This window comes from Schistocerca piceifrons, chromosome 4 (genome assembly GCF_021461385.2).
Source record: "Schistocerca piceifrons isolate TAMUIC-IGC-003096 chromosome 4, iqSchPice1.1, whole genome shotgun sequence".
Taxonomy (NCBI): domain Eukaryota; kingdom Metazoa; phylum Arthropoda; class Insecta; order Orthoptera; family Acrididae; genus Schistocerca; species Schistocerca piceifrons.
In genome coordinates this window covers 75,936,923-75,957,882 of record NC_060141.1, presented here as the reverse complement: position 1 = coordinate 75,957,882, position 20,960 = coordinate 75,936,923, and the positions used below count along the sequence as shown (strand labels likewise).

The 20,960-nt window shown below is 41.5% G+C and overlaps 1 protein-coding gene across 1 annotated transcript in view; it reads left to right on the top strand.

The window, feature by feature from the left end:
• The window catches only part of LOC124795609 (cilia- and flagella-associated protein 157-like), a 133,443-nt gene that overhangs the window by 13,179 nt on the left and 99,304 nt on the right, over window positions 1-20,960 (top strand). The window contains exons 2-3 of the mRNA XM_047259680.1: window positions 11,912-12,080; window positions 12,173-12,275. Of these exons, the coding sequence (XP_047115636.1) occupies window positions 11,912-12,080; window positions 12,173-12,275 (272 nt within the window). The remainder of the gene's footprint in view (window positions 1-11,911; window positions 12,081-12,172; window positions 12,276-20,960) is intronic.

Below are 20,960 nucleotides of genomic sequence, written 5' to 3'. Positions count from 1 at the left end.
ACCAGAGAGAGTACTTAGTTATTTGTCACAATTGGCATCACTGCAGTAGGCAAGGTCAGAATTGGTTGCAGTCACAATCAGTGGTTGCACTACTGTCATTGTGGTTCCGATGTGCTGTATTTGGAGACTTGTCTTAGAGAGGCCAGATTAACACCGGTCAAGAATTGCAGGCAGCAGTCCTGTAAAGGTTTCCTGGGGAATTGGCCGGTGTCACGTGGCTTACATATGCAAGCTACTGCTACTGCCTTGTCCAGTGATTGTGGCACCCTCGTTATTGCAGCGGCAGCCACAATGAAGTAGAGGTGCATTGGCTGCAGGCATCTGACAGAGCGGCTACGTGCTGAACTGTCAGTTTCAACCTTTTGCTGCACTCATTTTACCTTTGGATGGAGATGGTGAAGCCTTCTTGATGCATACAGGACAGTTGTGGCTGAGGTGACAGCTGAGAGCACGGTGCTCCTCTTAACCACAGAGGAGACAGTGAAGTTGGCCAAGAGAAGTGGACTGGAGAACAATGTCACTGGCGAAGTTGAACCAAAGGCTGCCCTGAAGAGAAGAGGCTGTACTCTGCTGAGAAGAGAAGACACTGGAGGGCCAGTGTTGAATGGTGCATAGTGTGCCATCAGGGTGCTTGTTGGGAAGAAACTTGGTGGATGAAACAAACAAGACATCTGAGGGATGAAGCAAGGTGGCAAGGATGTGGTTGGGACAGTGGTAACAGGCAGGGCCATCAGTGTATGTGGAGGGTGCGAGTGGGCCAGCAGCAAGCATGGATGATGCAAGTGGACTGGCAGCATTAGCAGAGAGCCAGGTGGGTTGGTGCCAGAGCCAGAGCCAGCAATGAAGTTGCTGGAGCAGGCTGTAACAGGTGCTTGGTGCAGAGCCATTAGATGTATGGCACAGGGCAGATGAAAGTTGTTCGGAGGAGGCCTGGAAAAACAAAAGACTTGCAGAGTCATCACCAAGAAATGCACCCATGCTGCCAAAAGTGGGAAGGCTGATCTTTTGGTAAAACTTCCACGAGCGATGCACGGGGGATGTGGGCAAGGCCACAAGACAGACAGAGAGGGCCACAAAGAAGGACAGCCAAGGTTGATGACCACGCTGGGGCAGTGCCCCACCAGAAGCAGGACGACAGACAGCAACAAGGATGGGAGCTGGCTGGAATGTGCATCAGGAGATGACAGACCCAGAACAGTGGAAACTGAAAAAAGAGGAGATACATCACCAACTGAAGGAACAGGAAAGACGAGGAAATGGATGGGTGTCAAGGGCACCAGAAGTGCAGGAGAGGGTCAGATGGCGTAGTAGACCAATTGGGTCAGCCACAGTGCTGGAGCTGGTGGTACTGCAGGCATCAGTGGCAGCCAGGAGGAATACAGGGCACTGCAAGTGTGAGGACCAATGGCACTGCATTGGACTGCAGCACATTGGATGGATATGCTGCTTTTGGCAGAGGTGCTATGCTGGGTGGAAGTGCCATGTGTGGAGGTGATGAAGCAGAGTTGCCATGTCAGGAGACACTAGTGGGGTCATAAGTGCCATTTTAGGAAGCGCGGGAGTGGAGCAAAGCACTGCATTGGGAGATGCTGGAGTGGACAGAAGCACCATGTCGGGAGGTGCTGGAGTAGACAGATGTGCCATGTCAGGAGGTGCGGGGACAGACAGAGGTGCCATGTCAGGAGGCTCTGGAGTGGACGGAGGGTCTGCATCAGGGAGCACCAGGGTGGACAGAGGAGTGGTGTCGTGAGGCGCCATCGTGGATGGAAGTGCCATGTCAGGAGGTGCCAGGGCAGACAGAGGCACCATGTCAGGAGGTGCTGGAATGGACAGAAGTGCCACATCGGGAGGTGCCAGACTGAAAGGAAGCACTGGAGCAAATGGAGGTGCTGTGTTAGGAGGTGTTGAAGCTGAGTATGCTGTATCTGTGGATGCCAAGCATCCACAGCATGAGAAACAAGTATGCAAGAGGTCCTGGGGGACTGGGGCCAGTGACCAATGGGCCAGAGTCATTTAGGATAGAAGCATGAAGAAGAGTGGAATTCTGTACAATGTGTGGTCCAGTGCAGCAAGGATGACAGGCCAAGAGTCATTGCCGCAGCGAAGTCTGAATTATGCAATGATAATGGTGTGGCAATCTGCAACGTAAGGGGGGGGGGGGGCATCAGGACAGGTGAGGTGCCGTCAGAGGACCTCTGAGGTGCACAGGAAGGGGTGAGCGTGAAGCAGAAGCTGTATCATACCGGCTGTAGCAGGTGGGAAGTGTCACCCCAGAGAAGCGCTGAAGCAAGTGCTCAATTTTAACGAAGCAATTGCTGATCCTGCAACTGGAAAAGCTGCAGAAGTGAAAGTTCTGTCGCAGATTGAGCCATGGGAAATGGGCAAGTGAAAAGAGAGCAGATGAACAACAGTTAAACATTTGGAGGCTCAAGCATTCAGAGAGGTGGCTACCTGGGGGAGCACAGATACTGGGAGCAAAGTTCCAAAGGTATACACAAGAGTTATGATAAGGTTATCCCTGTTGCCAATTAAAGTATCCCATTGCAGATTGGTGCGCATAGAAAACTAGAAGGTGTACAGGTAGCAATGAATGATATAACTTTATTCCAACGAAGAAGCAAACAAGAAAGTGAACAACAGAATCAGTTTCTCAGTGAAAGAAAAGTAATCATCATCCTGACCTGTTAAAAATGTCAGTATATACATTACAGTTCCTTGCAGATGCACGAGAGGGCACTCAGTTGGTCACAACTGCTGTTGCTGCAGTAGGCAAGTTCGGAATTGGTCATGGTCACAATTAATGGTTGTCGGGGTTCTGACGTGCTCTATTGGGAAACTTGCAGTGGAGGCCAGATTTTCACTGATCAAGAGCTGCAGGCAGCAGTCCTATAAAGGCTGCCCGGTTTATCATTATCAGGAAGGTGACCAGTGTCAGATGGCTGATGAATTCAAGCCATTGCTAGCTGTTCCCAGTGACAGAGGGGTCCTTGTTACTGCAGCAAATGTTGCAGTGAAGTGGAGCTGCTTTCTCTGCAAGCGTGTGATAGGGTGGCAACCTGCAGGATTTTGTTGTGTAGTGTGTGGTTGGGTCATCAGGTGATTTGACAGTGTACATCAATTTTTTTTTCAAATTTACGTTAACTATGGTCTGTTTCCAGTAGTAGGTACATGGTTTTTGAAGTGCAGTATGAGTAGACATGTTTACATACATATATACACTTTCCATTTTACAGCACATTTGTAAACATTTGTCTTGTTTTTACAAGTGTGCTGTACAATGAGAGTGTATATATGTTTGTAAATGTGTCTAATCATACTGTGCTTTAAAACCATGTATCCACTGCTGTTAACAGACCACAATTGACCTAAATTTGGAAAAAAATGATGTAGGCTGTTAACGCACCTGAAGATGAGCCCCCAGGGCTCAAATATATCATGCATTGAAATAAAATCATGTTATGACTGAAGAGGTTGTTCTTTATTTTACAAAAATAATAGTCTCAGAAGAAACACTGACAGCAATGGATAAAATTAAGAGCTTCAGTGTATTGGAAATAACAGCCAACCAGTTGCAAAATGTAGGTTTATTAAACCTTGTCACGGTTTCAACAGTTTTAAAACTGTCTTCTTCAGAAGGTGTTACACATCGAATCGCATATGTATATGTGATGTGAGGGCTCTCACCTGTCTAATGCATTTGTGAGTCGTCCACTTAATCGCCATTTAAAATACATAATATAAAAGAAGTAGCTCTCTACTGTAGAACGTTGTCTTAATTTTTTTTAAATACCACACATTTGACATTGGATCCAATATATATGTTTAAATATAAAACATGGCATCAGATCCTACTGAGCATAAGCATGACACGTACTGAGCTAGCAACATGCTCCAGTGCATGCATGATTTGCTATACGTGAAATTTAAAACTTCAGCTTTCCTTTTGCTGTCTTCTATGGCCACAACAGAGTGGTTAATGAGTAACTGGGTAGAAGCCTTCAGTCTGCTTAATGATTTTACTTAGGACCAGAATTTTCTTGGGTTCTTGACAAGATCTTTTGCTAAGCTATGATGTTGGTAGTTGTTCTATGCTTTGCGCATTTATCTTTTACAGACATGTGAGTTTCTACTAACTTCTGCCTTTCAGTCTGCTACTGAAACAGAGAAGGTATCTATTTTCCTAATTTTGCCCATCTTGGGATCCTCCATTTCTGGGAAATCCCTGTACTATTTATTTAAGTATCCAACTGCCTGTGAATGTTAATGGTCCATTTAAATTTGACCAATCATGATATCAAATTTATTTTCTGATCTGGAAGGTAGATGATGAACTAACACTGTCATGAGGTGGTTTTCAGTGACATCTGTTAATATTATGAAAAGGATAGATTGCTACTCACCATAAAGACAACATATTGAGCTTACTCCCAAAGCATTCTTCAGAAAATAAAACACACATACATTCACACAAGCAGGCACACCTCACACACACATGGCTACTATCTCCAGCTGCTGTGGCCGGAGATTGTGGCCATGTGTTCATGAAGTGTGCCAGCTTGTGTGAATGTGGTGTGTGTTTTCTTTTCTTTTCTGAAGAAGGCTTTGGCCAAAAGTCAGTGTGAAACAGCCTTATCATTGTGCTTGTCTGCAACTCAACACGTCTTCTTTGTGCTGAGCAGCGATCTGACCTTTTCATAATATTGTTGATACTCCAACCTGGTCTTCCCATTCTTTGAGTTCATATAAATATTTTGATCATGTCAAGTGCCACTCATTATATCGCTTAAAACTTTTGCAACTCTGGTTATAATAGCGAGGATCTGATAATTCTTGGGCTAATTTTTCCTGTGCACTGTGTGATCAACATTCCTTTTTGTAATTTCCTTTGAGTTCACCTATGACAAATTCCCCAACATATGTAGTTCCTCATTCTACTGCATCTCCTTTCAAATGAAGTGGACACAAGTTAAATTCAACATTGTTCCATTAATCCAGTGAATCATTGACTCTTCCTAGCACAATTCTATAATATGTTCCTTGAGATTTTTAGCTTGCCGATCTATAATTGCTTTGGTAATGATTTTCAGAAAATAAATATGGTGTGTGTATCCTCCAGTTTTAAAGTTTGGAAACTGTTTTATTAAATTTGTCTCTGGTTCCAATGGAAATTCCTTTTGTAACTTTACAGGAAACACTAACATCTCATTATTCTTTGTCTTTTTAATGACCTCTTTAGTATTTTCTAGCTCTTCCCAAATTTTACTGAATTCCTCTTCTGTTTTGTCAGAGTTTTCTGTTGAATGAGGTGAACACATGGCTAACTATTCTTTCTTTTACATTTTATTCTACTCTGAGATTCACCTGTTCCTCCAATATTACTGGAGTAGAATCTGAGACAACTATCCCACCCTAATCTCTGAAATTCTTTCTTTTACATTTCATTCTACTTTGAGATCCACCTGTTCCTCCAGTATTATTGAAGTAGAATCTGAGATGACTATCCCACCCTAATCTCCGAAATTTTCTAATTCATTTAATCTTAGGCTAGAATCTGAAATTTGCCTTTGAATGCCAGCAGATTCCTGCTGGGTAGATTCGTGGAACTGTTTCAATTTGGTGGGCAGTGCTTTGAATTGTTCATTATTTAATCTCTAATTAAATCTTATTACTTCCTGATTTCAGAATATAATTTGCCCTTTAGGTTTAACGCTCTTTAATTTAGTTAATCATTGACTCAATTCAGTCTTTTTCTTGTGTAGTTCTATAATATGTTCCTTGATATTTCTAGCTTGCTGATCTATATCATGTGTAATATTTATTTTTCCCCTTTCACTGTTAATTTGTTTCATTTCATCCTTTTTTTTTTTGGATTTTTTTGGGGGGGGGGGGGGGGGGGGGCAGATGGTCTAGCAGTAAGGCATGTGCTAGGGAACCTGGAGATGATGGGATCAAATATTGGTCAGACCACAGATTTATTACCCTTTGTTGTAACCTAGCCTTCACCCCACACCAGTGTGAGGAGTCACCAGAAATGACACATGGTTTGGATTCTGCATGAGACTGTATGTCCCCTTTCCCACATTGGATAACTCGGGTGGGTTAGGCCATGCAAGTTGTAGAAGTGGTGTCCAGTTGAAAGACTTGTATCAGCTCACTGAATCACATGAAATTAATATCATACATAATTTTTTTCATTTCTCATAAAAACTCCTCCATTTATTATGTTGTTACTGTTGAAAAAAAGAAATTCAATTACTTCTCAGTGTAATTGAACTACTTTCTGTTTTTGTAACACTTTCTGATTACTGTCTAGAGAAAAATTAAACACTGCTCTTTTTCTAAACACTCCCAAAAAGTATTTATATTTCTGGAACTGCTCACCCATGGTGAGTGAGAAAAACAGCATGGCAAGCTGCTCCATAATGTTCTGATTGTACCTTCTCACAGCTGACACTCTTGGGCAGGCATCTTGCACTGCAATGAGCTGATGATGAAGCTCACACCCAATGACAAAACACTGTTCCCATTTTCCACAGGAAAGCCTGAGTAATAGATTGTCACCTAAAGTATGAGAAAGTATGTAGTAAGAGATCATAAGAGATGCACACAGATCGCTACATGTGTTTATAATAAAAATGCTTTTGTTGCTTGATTTTGGTGTAATGGCCATATCTTCTGTCTGGGTGTCTAGGGCTTCCTCCCAAACCTCTGGATCAATTTCATCCAAATTTGGTATAGAAACAGCAGGGTTCACAACAGTCAGAGTCGTGGAGTTTGTAAATTCCTAGCTCCAATAGGAGAAGAAACACAGACAAAAATGTGTTTTCCAGCTCCTGGCATATAGGGTGAACTGGACAAAAGGCATGTTGTGTGGAAACAGTTTCGGCCTGCCAAATCAAACTACTTTGCAGGGCAACCTACATATCAGAGGCAAGAAACAGTTTTCTGAGCCCCGACATTTATGCTGCCCTGCATGACAGGCATGTTGTGTTCGAGTAGTATCAGCCTGCTTTATCGACCTGCTCTGCAAGGTGGCCTGTATATCAGGGGAAATAAATGATTTTTCAGGCCACTGATGTATAGCCTGCCCTGCATGACAGGCGTGTTGTGGAAGTGGTATCTGCCTGCTTTATTGAACAGTATTGTAGGTGCTACACATGCCAATGAGCATGGTTGGGGAGAAGTTGACATGGATAGAGGAGGGGACGGACAGAGAGAGGGGAGGAGGAAATGGATAGAGAGAGGGGAAGAGGGGGAGATGTGTGAGGTAGGTGGAAGGTGTAGAGGGGCAGTGGGCTGGTGAAAAAGGAAGAGGGTGAGCCAGAGGTGGAAAGAGAGAGGAGGAGGAGCATATGGTCAAAGGCAAGGGTAGGAAGATATGACCAGAGAGAGGGAATGAAGGAACCAAACAGAGGAGGAGGAGGAAATGAAGAGATGGAGAGAGTGCTGAGAAGGAGATAGGTAGACAGAAGTTGGGGGATGAGGTGGACAGACAGAGGGAGGAACAGGTGGACATAGAGAGGGGTAAATGAAAAAAAGGATTAGTAAATATATAAATATAGGCTAAATCCTCTGCTGGACTTCTAACATCAACTTCTGTCACTGAATCCTCAACAGCTGTAATTTGTATAATCTCTTTTGGTATTCTCCGATTTTCTGACAAAATGGCAGTTGCATCAGCATTTTCCTCTATGTATTAGCCCTACTTAACAGAAACAAATTTTCCATTTTTATAATCTTTATGTATTTTAGAACAATACACTGCACAAATTACAACATATATCTCAGGTTTTCTCGGTGAAATTGATTAACTGTGTGTTTCCGGGTGCCATGTATAGTTGTTTCCATTTTATGCACAATATTTTTAAGACTGGCTCAGTTGACTTCTTTGCTGTGCAAGTTGTGCTGTTATGTGAACACACTGCCTGGTTGGAGCAAAACTCACAGCACCTGAAGAAGATGACTGAGTTGGTCATTGAAATGTTGTGGATGAAACAGAAACAACAATGCAGCAGAACACCTGGAAACATAGCTATACAAAATATAGTCCAACAACAAATAGCTGTGGAATGCGCTGAAAAAGAAAAGATATATTCAAAGTCTCTCAATTTCTATTGTACACTACTTTGTATTTAAATTTTTGTGCAGGAATGGCAGGCACCTTGCCTTTGGTTTGAAATGTACCAGGTGGCTATAATCAAAGTGCAGCTACTCAGCGAGATCCACTAAGGTCTATAGTTATCGCATGGCAGTGAAACTTGGTAGGTATTATAATGCATTAATGTGGAATCAATTTATGCTGGAAAAAAAACTGCTCCCAATTTTGGCCACCAGGTGCAAGTCTGGCATTGTGAATGCAAGAAAGACATATAAAAATGTTTCTATCTGTAATGGATGAAGAACGGTCAAAAGGTCAAACAAATGAGAAGGGCATAATATCGATTTTATTATTAACCGATGCTTACATAATTTGTTCGGTGGGATCACTAAAGATGTCAGTGAGAGGCTGGAGACCAACCATGTCCCTGGTAAATGCATTCTTTTAGATATCCCCAGATCCAAGAGTCTCATGGATTCAGATCAGTTGATCTTGCAGGCTATACATCTGGAAAATCTCTGGAGATAACACATTCATGGAAGGTTACATTAAGCAGATCTTTCACTGGGTGAACGACATGAGGTGTCACCCCATTTATCATGAAAACAGTGGTTTCCATACAGTTGCGCTCTTCCAAATCAGGAATCACATGTTGAACAAGGATGTCTTGATAACATGCAGATATCCCAATTTACCTGACAGGCCCTATGGGTGTAAAGGAGAATGAGCCAAGAATAAAGGTGCTTGTGGTCCGCACCACACAGTCACATACGGTGAGTTCAGTGGCTTTTCATGTGCAACATGTGGTTTAACAGTTTCCCAAACTCAGCAGTTCTGTGTATTCGCTGCACTCTGTAGTGCAAAATGTGCCTTGTCACTGCATAGAATATTGCCTGGCCACACGTCATTAACTTTGATCTGTGCCAGAAACTGAAGACCAAGTTCAGAACATTGTTGTGGATCATGAGGTCTCAGTTGCTGCACTGTCTGGATCTTGTTCAGATAACCAGTGTCAAAGACACTACAAAACTTTCGTAATATTTGCCGTGGGATGGACAATTGTCATGATACTGCATGAGCAGTAGCACTGGCCGGGGCACATGTTTATTGGTCAATTACAGCAATGGCAACTTTGTCAGTAGCTTCCACTGGGACAGGACGCCTTCCTCTTCCAGGTGGCACACCAAGCTGACTTGTGTTTTTGAATTTCATTATCATCTTCTGTAAACCATATAATGATATTGGGCCTCTCCTCAGATCTTTCAGTCAGTGATACTCTCTCAATGCAGCACTGTAATTGCTGCTGTTCACTACATCACACATCACACTGTATCTGTAATGTGGATATTCCCTCTTGAGATATACGAAGGGTCTCACTGAGGCCTTCACAGACCTTAATTACCCTCCCAACTTTGTACAGAAACAGATCTCCCATGCCTTACCTCTCCAGTCAGCCACCACCTTCCAAGAGGAGCAACCACAGAGGAGCATTCCCCTTTGACTCAGTACCACCCAGGACTCGAGCAACTCAGTCACATTCTCTGTCAGGGTTTCAACTGCCTCTCACCATATCCTCAAATGAGGAATTCCCTATCCACTGCCCTTCCCACCCCTCCCACAGTGGTGTTCCGCTACCCACCAAAAATACATAAAATCCTCTCCATCCCTTCTCAGTCGCTACTCCCTGACTTTTGACTCATGGCTCATAACCATGCAATCGACCTAGATGCAAGGTCTGTCCCATACATCGTCCCACCACCACCTACTCCAGTCCAGTCACAAGCATCACCTATCCCATCAAAGGCAGGACTGTCTATGAAACCACACATGTTATCTACAATTTAAGATACAAACACTTTTCTGCATTCTAGGTGGGCATGATAACCAATAAACTGTCTGTCCGCATGAATGGCCTCTAGCAAACTGTGGCCAAGAAACAGCTGGACCCCCCCCCCCCCCCCCCCCTAGTTGCTGAGCTCGCTGCCCAACATAAAATCTTCATTTCAATGACTACTTCACAGCCTGTGACATCTGGATCTTCCCTACCAACACTATCTGTTCTGAATTGCACAGGTGGGAACTCTGGCTGCAGTATAACCTACATTCCATTAAACCTCCTGGCCTCAACCTTCGTTAGCCTCTGTCCTTCACCCATTCATCCCCTTCCCTGTTCCTGCTGCAGCACTCTACAGTCTTCTATTTCACCAACACACCCACAGTTTTTTTACTTTTCTCCATTTCTGCTTCCTCTCCACCAACCCTCTGCCCCTTGCTCTCTGTCCCTCCTCACCCTCCACCTAACCTCTCAACTGCACCTAGCTGCCCTAACCTCTCAACTGCACCTAGCTGCCCTACCCTCTCCCCACCTTGTCCCTGTGTGCTCCCACACAGAGCACTTTACCTCCCCCCCTCCCCCCCCCCCATACCCCACTGTCCCTCCCACTCCCTGGCCCAGCCTCCCCCTTACCCCACCACCCAAATTGCTTCTCCCATCATACGGTGTTGCTCGCATCTTGGTCTCAGCAGTCAGAGACTGCGGTCATGTGTGTGTGGGAGTTGCATTCATGTAAATATATGTGTATATGTTGCCTAATTCAGAATAAGGCCTTTTGGCTGAAAGCTTACGTGTTTAGCAGTCTTTTTGTTGAACCTGTCTGTAAGTTACAATACCATATTACCAAACAATGCTGCTGAAACACCATCAATTTAAACCACCAGTTCAGCAGATTAAAGGTGACAACAACAAATCTAGAACTCATTTACCCTGTAATTGCTTCAGCAGTTACTAATTGTCCACATTCAGAGCTTTAAAAAATCTTAGCCCTAATTAGTTAACAATTAAATTAAACAATGAGGGTTAGAAGTGACAGTGCAATGCTGCTGTTTCAATTTTTGAGGTGAATTATGAAGTATTTTCTTTGATATTGTCTACCTGTTGTTTATTTTCCTGCTCTCTCCCTAGTTTTGACCCCATTTTCTATTTAATTCCTTTTATACATTTTTTATAACATTAGTTGTCTTTCCTTTCCTTGTTAGTCCATCTCTTCTGATATTTTCTTCTTTTTCCCCCTCTGATTCTTTTCTCAGTGTGAACTTCCCTTTATTCAAATTTTTGGAATGCACTACCTGTCTCTTCTGACCATTATTCTTGACTATTATTAGCAATGAATTGTTGATTTTCCTTCTTCTCCAGCCCTTGATGAGGCTCTCCCAGGTAGCTTTTTACTTGATCTTCAAAGCAGCTAATTTTCTCAAGATTTCCTCCCATTTTCTGCGTATCACTCCACTGCTAATTAACCTTTTATCCTATTCTGTTGTCTCTTGTTTGATATGAAAGAAAGTTTCATATTGGATTCCTGAATAGGAATTTCCTTTTGTTGGATAAAAAGAAGGTTCTGAAAGCCAGTACATGTGCCTTCATTTGCTCATATTTGCATCTACTACTACCTGATAAGTAGATATAATTTATTTGTTTGTATTCTGAAGTTGTGGTTCTTTAAAAAATATTATTGTTTTAGAGCTAGGCATGTCTTAAAGTTTGAACTTTAGTTCAGTATGATAAGAACCTTAATCTTGGAATCTTAGTCTTAGCTACTCTTTATTTTTTACGTACATAGGCTTAAAGCAAGGTGTTTGGACCTAGAGCTCAGTTCAGTATAATAAGAACCTTAATCTTGGAATCTTAGTCTTAGCTACTTTTTATTTTTTATGTACATAGGCTTAAATCAAGGTGTTTGGACCTAGAGCTCAGTTCAGTATAATAAGAACCTTAATCTTGGAATCTTAGTGTTAGCTACTTTTTTATGTACATAGGCTTAAAGCAAGGTGTTTGGACCTAGAGCTCAGTAATGAAGAATATCAAAAATTGTATGAGGTTCTTGATGAAGACAGGGCAGATATAATTTCATACTTGAAAAAAATTCTCCAGGAGAAAGTAGGTGAAATTCAAGAACTGCAGGAGAGAATTGATGGATTGAAAAAGGTAATAACTGTTAAAGCAAAAATCTTTATCTTGGCTGCTCAAATTGATGCTTTTCTATCAACATTTTTAAATTAATTTTTATTTTTTGTCAGTCTCGGGAAGCTGAAACAAAAGTGTACAAGAACAAAATCTCTCAAATGGAACATGATTACAAAATGATGCATGAGCAATTAACATCTGAGATACTGTTAATAAGTAAGTATGAAGATAAGTGATTAATCATAATTATATAATTGTTCAATAGGAAAACATACTAAATTTTATATAAATGAATGGGACAGTATCATCTCTGAATGAAAAATGAATTTCATGCTTGGACATTTTGTAGCCCCTACTTTGTATGCTGCCATTTGTAAAATCTGTAATTTATAATCAAACATCATATGAACAAATGTACCAAAAAGTCTCTGTCACATGAAGTATAAAGGGTACAATTATAAACAAGACTTAGAATCAGCAGTGCAGTGCCAGGATGAAAACCATGCCACCTCCAAAGTCAGTCAATGATTGGCAGTGGATGACGTGGCCAGTAGCTTTGCAACACCTCTGTAACATCAGGCTGCATGTACCAACACTGCACCAGCCTGCAGGGGTTATTGCACTCCAATTATGATAGCTGAGTTATCGTCCTGTTCTAGACTATTCGGCATGACATACTACCATTACCACAAAATCAATGGGGGCAGCAGCAGCCCATCATCATTGAACAACTGGGCAGCTAGGTGACGTCGAGCCTGCACTGCTCTGTTCTGCTCCAATAATATGGATGCCTCTGCTTCCACTAGGACATGAACCATTGCCTGCCATCCAAGCATCTGGGCCCCAGAGGCAGCCCTACACTTTGCCGTAATGTTGAGAGTATGATGTGAGGGTCCAGCCATCTCTGCCCTCATCGGGATAACAGCGGAAGACCACTATGCTCCAAGCAGTGGAACATGACACAGCCTGATGTTCTCATAGCTGCTGTCATCAGCCTCGCTTACTACAGCCAGGAAAAACGGGAGTTGGGTGATGCAGCATCAGCATCAGAAAACACCATTCAGCAGCTGGAGGGCATCATACTGGGGAAATTTCGTAGTATTCTCTGCGCTGACAACCAATGATTGTAAACAAGCCTCAGTAAAAAGCAATTGTTGCCACCCTCTAGACCGTCTCCAACTGCTCCAGTGTAACAATTGATGTCAGGATGACTGCTGAAGATGAAGATGGACAGCCAGAAGACAGCGGCCAGAACTATGAACTTTCTGTGGCAGGTACATCCTATGCAGCCCAGTAAGTGCCAAATTCAAGGTTTTGTTTGGGCCAGTATAGCCTGGTACTGCGAATGGCTGAAAGCAAGGGGAAACTACAGCTGTAATTTTTCCCTAGGGCATGCAGCTTTACTGTATGATTAAATGATGATGGCGTCCTCTTGGATAAAATATTCCAGAGGTAAAATAGTCCCCCATTCAGATCTCTGGGCGGGGACCACTCAAGAGGACATCGTTATCAGGAGAAAGAAAACTGGCGTTCTACGGATCAGACCGTGGAATGTCAGATCCCTTAATTGGGCAGGTAGGTTAGAAAATTTAAAAAGGGAAATGGATAGGTTAAAGTCAGATATAGTGGGAATTAGCGAAGTTCGGTGGCAGGAGGAACAAGACTTTTGGTCAGGTGAATACAGGGTTATAAATACAAAATCAAATAGGGGTAATGCAGGAGTAGGTTTAATAATGAATAAAAAAATAGGAGTGTGGGGAAGCTACTACAAACAGCATAGTGAACGCATTATCGTGGGCAAGATAGACACGAAGCCCATACCTACTACAGTAGTACAAGTTTATATGCCAACTATCTCTGCAGATGATGAAGAAGTTGATGAAATGTATGATAAGATAAAAGAAATTATTCAGGTAGTGAAGGGAGATGAAAATTTAATAGTTATAGGTGACTGGAATTCGAGAGTAGGAAAAGGGAGAGAAGGAAACGTAGTGGGTGAATATGGATTGGGGGTGAGAAATGAAAGCGGAAGCCGTCTGGTAGAATTTTGCACAGAGCATAACTTAATCATAGCTAACACTTGGTTCAAGAATCATGAAAGAAGGCTGTATACATGGAAGAACCCTGGAGATACTAAAAGGTTTCAGATGGATTATATAATGGTAAGACAGAGATTTAGGAACCAGATTTTAAATTGTAAGACATTTCCAGCGGCAGATGTGGACTCTGCCACAATCTATTGGTTATGAACTGTAGATTAAAACTGAAGAAACTGCAGAAAGGTGGGAATTTAAGGAGATGGGACCTGGTTAAACTGAAAGAACCAGAGGTTGTACAGAGTTTCAGGGAGAGCATAAGGGAACAATTGACAGGAATGGGGGAAAGAAATACAGTAGAAGAAGAATGGGTAGCTTTGAGGAATGAAATAGTGAAGGCAGCAGAGGATCAAGTAGGTAAAACGACGAGGGCTAATAGAAATCCTTGGGTAACAGAAGAGATACTGAATTTAATTGATGAAAGAAGAAAATACAAAAATGCAGCAAGTGAAGCAGGCAAAAAGGAATACAAATGTCTCAAAAATGAGATCGACAGGAAGTGCAAAATGGCTAAGCAGGGATGGCTAGAGGACAAATGTAAGGATGTAGAGGCTTATCTCATGAGGGGTAAGATAGATACTGCCTACAGGAAAATTACAGAGACCTTTGGAGAAAAGAGAACCACTTGTATGAATATCAAGAGCTCAGATGGAAACCCAGTTCTAAGCAAAGAAGGGAAAGCAGAAAGGTGGAAGGAGTATATAGAAGGTCTATACAGGGGCGATGTACTTGAGGGCAATATTTTGGAAATGGAAGAGGAGATAGATGAAGATGAAATGGGAGATACGATACTGCGTGAAGAGTTTGACAGAGCACTGAAAGACCTGAGTCGAAACAAGGCCCCAGAAGTAGACAACTTTCCGTTAGAACTACTGACAGCCTTGGGAGAGCCAGTCCTGATAAAACTTTACCATCTGGTGAGCAAGATGTATGAGACAGGAGAAATTCCCTCAGACTTCAAGAAGAATATAATAATTCCAATCCCAAAGAAAGCAGGTGTTGACAGATGTGAAAATTACCGAACTATCAGTTTAATAAGTCACAGCTGCAAAATACTAACGCAAATTCTTTACAGGCGAATGGAAAAACTGGTAGAAGCTGACCTCGGGGAAGATCATTTTGGATTCCGTAGAAATGTTGGAACACGTGAGGCAATACTGATCCTACGAAGAAAGATTAAGGAAAGGCAAACCTATGTGTCTAGCATTTGTAGACTTAGAGAAAGCTTTTGACAATGTTGACTGGAATACTCTCTTTCAAACTCTGAAGGTAGCAGAGGTAAAATACAGGGAGCAAAAAGCTATTTACAATTTATACAGAAACCAGATGGCAGTTATATGAGTCGAGGGACATGAAAGGGAAGCAGTGGTTGTGAAGGGAGTGAGACATGGTTGTAGCCTCTCCCTGATGCTATTCAATTTCTATATTGAGCAAGCAGTAAAGGAAACAAAAGAAAAATCTGGAGTAGGTATTAAAATCCAGAGAGAAGAAATAAAAACTTTGAGGTTCGCCGATGACATTGTAATTCTGTCAGAGACAGCAAAGGACTTGGAAGAGCAGTTGAACGGAATGGACAGTGTCTTGAAAGGAGGGTATTAGATGAACATCAACAAAGCAAAATGAGGATAATGGAATGTAGTTGGGTGGTGCTGAGGGAATTAGATTAGGAAATGAGACACTTAAAGTAGTAAAGGAGTTTTGCTATTTGGGGAGCAAAATAACTGATGATGGTCGAAGTAGAGAGGATATAAAATGTAGACTGGCAATGGCAAGGAAAGTGTTTCTGAAGAAGAAAAATTTGTTAACATCGAGTATAGATTTAAGTGTCAGGAAGTCGTTTCTGAAAGTATTTGTATGGAGTGTAGCCATGTATGGAAGTGAAACGTGGACAATAAATAGCTTAGACAAGAAGAGAATAGAAGCTTTCGAAATGGGGTGCTACAGAAGAATGCTGAAGATTAGATGGGTAGATCACATAACTAATGAGGAGGTATTGAATAGAATTGGGGAGAAGAGGAGTTTGTGGCACAACTTGACTAGAAGAAGGGATCGGTTGGTAGGACATGTTCTGAGGGACCAAGAGATCACCAATTTAGTACTGGAGGGCAGCATGGAGGGTAAAAATCGTAGAGGGGGACCAAGAGATGAATACATTAAGGAGATTCAGAAGAATGTAGGCTGCAGTAGGTACTGGGAGATGGTGAGGCTTGCACAGGATAGAGTAGCATGGAGAGCTGCATCAAACCAGTCTCAGGACTGAAGAACACAACAACAACAACATGTATGGTTGTTTACCTATCCTTTCTTCTTCATTTTCATTTTTATTTTGGGTATGCTGTATACTAGGGTTGGTAGTAAATAGGTAATATGGAGAAGCAAGTTTTGCTCAGGAAGCTCAGTTAATAAATCCAGTAGCTCTGTTAAAAGCAGAGTTAGGGCAGCTAAGGAATGAAAGAGGGAACAGTCATTTGCAAGTACACCTACCCTGGACACCAACACTGCTGCATTAGTCATCCCATTTTCAGGAAAATTGGGAGCAAAAGTCTTTCCATTTTTGATGATTTAGACTCAGAAACTAGGTTAGCAAATTAGAGTGATGAGCAGTTGTTGAGTGTAGCCAAGCTAGAACTACCAGGTGGTTCTTGAACGTACGTTATGTGCCACAAGAAGTTGAGGTAAGCACAGTTATTTGATGACTTCGAGGAAGGGCTGGTGTATGGATATAGGAGAAAGAAGTAATCTCAGAAAAAACAGACTTTTTCCAAAGAGTGGGCCTACACTGATTATTCTCTGTAGCAAATCAAACAGTTGTTACCTGTACTTGCTTACAAGTCAGGTTGACAAAGTGGCACACAGCCAATATAATTACAAGATCAGGGACTTTCAGTCAATGGTACCAAACGTGACATGTCTGGACCAACCTTATAACTACCCACCACCGTGACAGACACCACCACCATGATTATAAGCCATACATCAATTTATGTACCTGATCTATCACCTGAAATTTTACCCCAGAAAACCTAACCATCCTTAACTACACATTGGATTCAACAATTTTTGCCTCCCTAGGTCACATGTTAGCCAGGCAACATGGTCATATGTCAATGGTACATCTTTTAGAGCACGTAAAAAAGTGCTGCAATAAACTTCGGGGGCAGTGACCAGCGGTTACAGGATCTGCTGCCCATATGATTTTCACAGTAATAGGAATCATATATCAATTCAAGCAAAAAGTAGCCTAAATCTCATTCCCTCAACCTACAGGTTCAAGCTAGTCACAATGGCACTAAGCAGGTTCAGATTTATTGCAGAAAAAAATCAGAGGTTGCTCTCTGCATTTCACTTTTAGAAGCATTGTGTCTTAAACAAAAGATTTCAGTAATGACACTTTTTTTAGTTTCAAATGAGACTACTGAGTTTCAAACAGAATATTAAAAGGCAAATGTGCTTGCTAGGTCAATCAGATCAGAAGTTTTGGTCTCCTGAATGGCAAAAAATAGAAAAAAAACATATATTCACTTGAGATTCATGAGCAAGAATAAACTACTGACAGAACCCATCAACCAGTCCACAGACACAATGGTTTCTGCAACTGTTTCTTCTGTGCCAGTGTACAGAAGTTTTGACAAGAGTTTTATCATGTCATAGTGGTTTGCAGACTTTCTGTTTCTCATTGAAATTGATCATGTTTCAATACTGTTACAATATCATTAGGCCGCCTTACTAACTGTGATCAACAAAATTTCAGTAGTTCCTCATTTGAAATTTCTTGTTGTATATGGTTTTTTTAACTAGCAATGCATCTTACCAGTATTTGCATCAGGCATTCAATACTAATAAAATAAACTTGTCTTTATTGCTTCTTAGGAGTAAACAGGGATTGAAATGCACTAAGTAATTATCTTTCTTGATTTACCTGATGAACCCAATGGATTACTGATGTTGTTGTTGACAGAATGCACAAAACAAGTAACCAAAATGCTTGGAAACCACCTTTGTTTGACATTCAGTTAAACTGTGGCAACACATATTTGGCTGTGGAGAGCACATCCCCTTAATGATAAACAGAGATAGATATCAGTGTCTTTCCAAGATTAGAAATTCCTGTGAACCTTCAGCTACATTTTGTTTACATACTTTATTCTAGATATATTTTCTGAAACACCTGTCAAGTTGCATAACAACATATAAGCATGTGAAACTGTTTTTGAACAAGATACATTTTAAATCTGAAGATGATAAAATTTTTTTGTTAATATTTTGCATTACTGTAATGTTTTCACTGTGAATCTGTTGTGTATTAAACTGTAAACTAATTTACATATGACTAATATTTGATCATAACATTTAACACATTCCACATCCAAAGTGGCTGTGGTATTTCAGTACCATGTTGGTTGTAACATTGGATGAGCTTCTCAACTGGGCAGAAAATACTGTAGCCACTAGCAGGAAGTTGTCCACTTGCCTCTGTGCCCTCAAAAAGTTTTGGAACATATTTACACAAGATAAATATATCTAAAAACAAAGATGATGTGACTTACCAAACAAAAGCGCTGGCATGTCGATAGACACACAAACAAACACAAACATACACATAAAATTCAAGCTTTCGCAACCCACGGTTGCTTCATCAGGAACGAGGGAAGGAGAGGGAAAGACGAAAGGATGTGGGTTTTAAGGGAGAGGGTAAGGAGTCATTCCAATCCCGGGAGCGGAAAGACTTACCTTAGGGGGAAAAAAGGACAGGTATACACTCGCACACACACACATATCCATCTGCACATACACAGACACAAGCAGACATTTGTAAAGGCAAAAAGTTTGGGCAGAGATGTCAGTCAAGGTGGAAGTACAGAGGCAAAGATGTTGTCGAAAGACAGATCTGTTATATTCACACAAGATAAAACACATAAACTTGTAGAACCGCTTGTTCTATTGAACCTTGAACCTCCAGTATCGCCATGTTATCCACTATGTCATCAGTACTGAGAACACCTGATAGTTAGTACTAACTGTGAATGCTTGCATGCATTACATCTGCAAAATCTTTCTATATCCCCTTCAGTGCTTCATATGTCCAGTTAAGTTGGTTGCAGCCAGACAAGTTATGTGACTACCATACACTATGTCTGCTTCATTGGCTCCTCAGTGCACAGGCACTCCAGTGTCTCACATCAGAGATTAAATACCTGTTATCTCACCACAATCAAAACACAAGGTCTCACTTATCTAGTATCCTAGGTGTAACTAGCCAAAAAACAAAAACACCTTGTCTTTTGCTGCTGTTCCCCTCTGGATCAAACTACCCTGCACTCTGTACACAAGTCAGTGACCTGTAACTAAAAAGAAGGTGAAGCACTTCCTTCTGTCAAACTCGTAACTTTTTTCCTAATATTAACATATGCTGCCATTTATCCCTCTGTCAAACAGTAAAGCAAATGCTTCTCCCTGTTACACTCCTTTCTATTTTCATTTCTTAGGCAGTCTCCCCACTTTCTTTTCCTTTATCTTCCTTAATTACAATTTGTAATTTTTAAACAATGGGAAGCTCTAGTTGGAGTATCAATAATATTCTGAAAATGGTAGATTGCTACTCATTGTAAAAGTAACACATTGAGTTGTAGACAGGCATGATGAAAATACTCTTACTTATAATTTTTCAGCCAAAGCTTTCTTCAGAAAAGAAAAATGCATGCACATTCTCACAAGCAAGCACACTTCACACACTAGCTCTGCTGCAACCATTGCTCCGTTTTTTGTATCAGTATGGCTACCAACTAGTTGCCCACCAGGATGAATGACCACTGCCAAACCGGCCAAGAAAAAAGTGGATCACCCTGTGGTACAACATACAGCTGTACTTAACATGCTTGAGTTCAATGGCTACTTCATGACCTGGGCCATATGGATCCTCCCCTACACCACCAGCTTTTATGAACTGCAAAGATGGGAGTTATCCTTACAACACATTCTCTGCACCTGAAATCATCCTGGCACCAACATACAGTAACCTACTTTCGCCACACCCTCCCCCCCCCCCCCCCCCAACAGTTTCCGGCCCTTCTGTCCCATCACTTCTTGACAATTTACCTCTCCTCACCCTCATTGTGTGCTTCTCTCTGCCAGCACATCCACCAAGCTTTTCCCCTTCTCTGATCCTCTTCTTTCCACTTCCTTTTCCCCCACCCCTCTCCCTTCCCCACAGCTTCCCAATACTACATCTGGCAGCACTGTCCTGCCATCTGTTGCGCCCTCACCTCTGACAGGATGTGTGTGTGTGTGTGTGTGTGTGTGTGTGTGTGTGTGGTGTGCTTGCTTGTGTGAATTTGTGTGTTTTTCTTTTCTGATGAAGGCTTTGGGCAAAAAATTATATGTAACAGTCTTTTCATCATGCCTGTTTGCAACTCAGTGTGTCGCCTTAACAGTGAGTAGCAATCTATCCTTTTCATAATACTGTTTTGCAGTTTTCCTCTTTCTCTTCATCTTCCACCTCTACTCTCATGACAGTAGCTGCTAGCTTTTGTAGTTTCAATCTACCATTCTTTATTTGTGTTTATTGTTGTACTTCTCATGAATTTAAGTAAGCTGTGTTTCTTTCTTAAACCTAGTAATTTCTAAACATTATGTTCTATATTAAATATAACTTACAATATGGTTATCATAATGCCATAATGAATGTAATGTAAAATATACAGAATGCTTGGTTAGACATAAGAGAACACGCGATGACCCTAATCTTGTGACACTAAGTAAACCTAGAAATAAATAAAATTAAAATAAAATCACTGTATGGACTCAA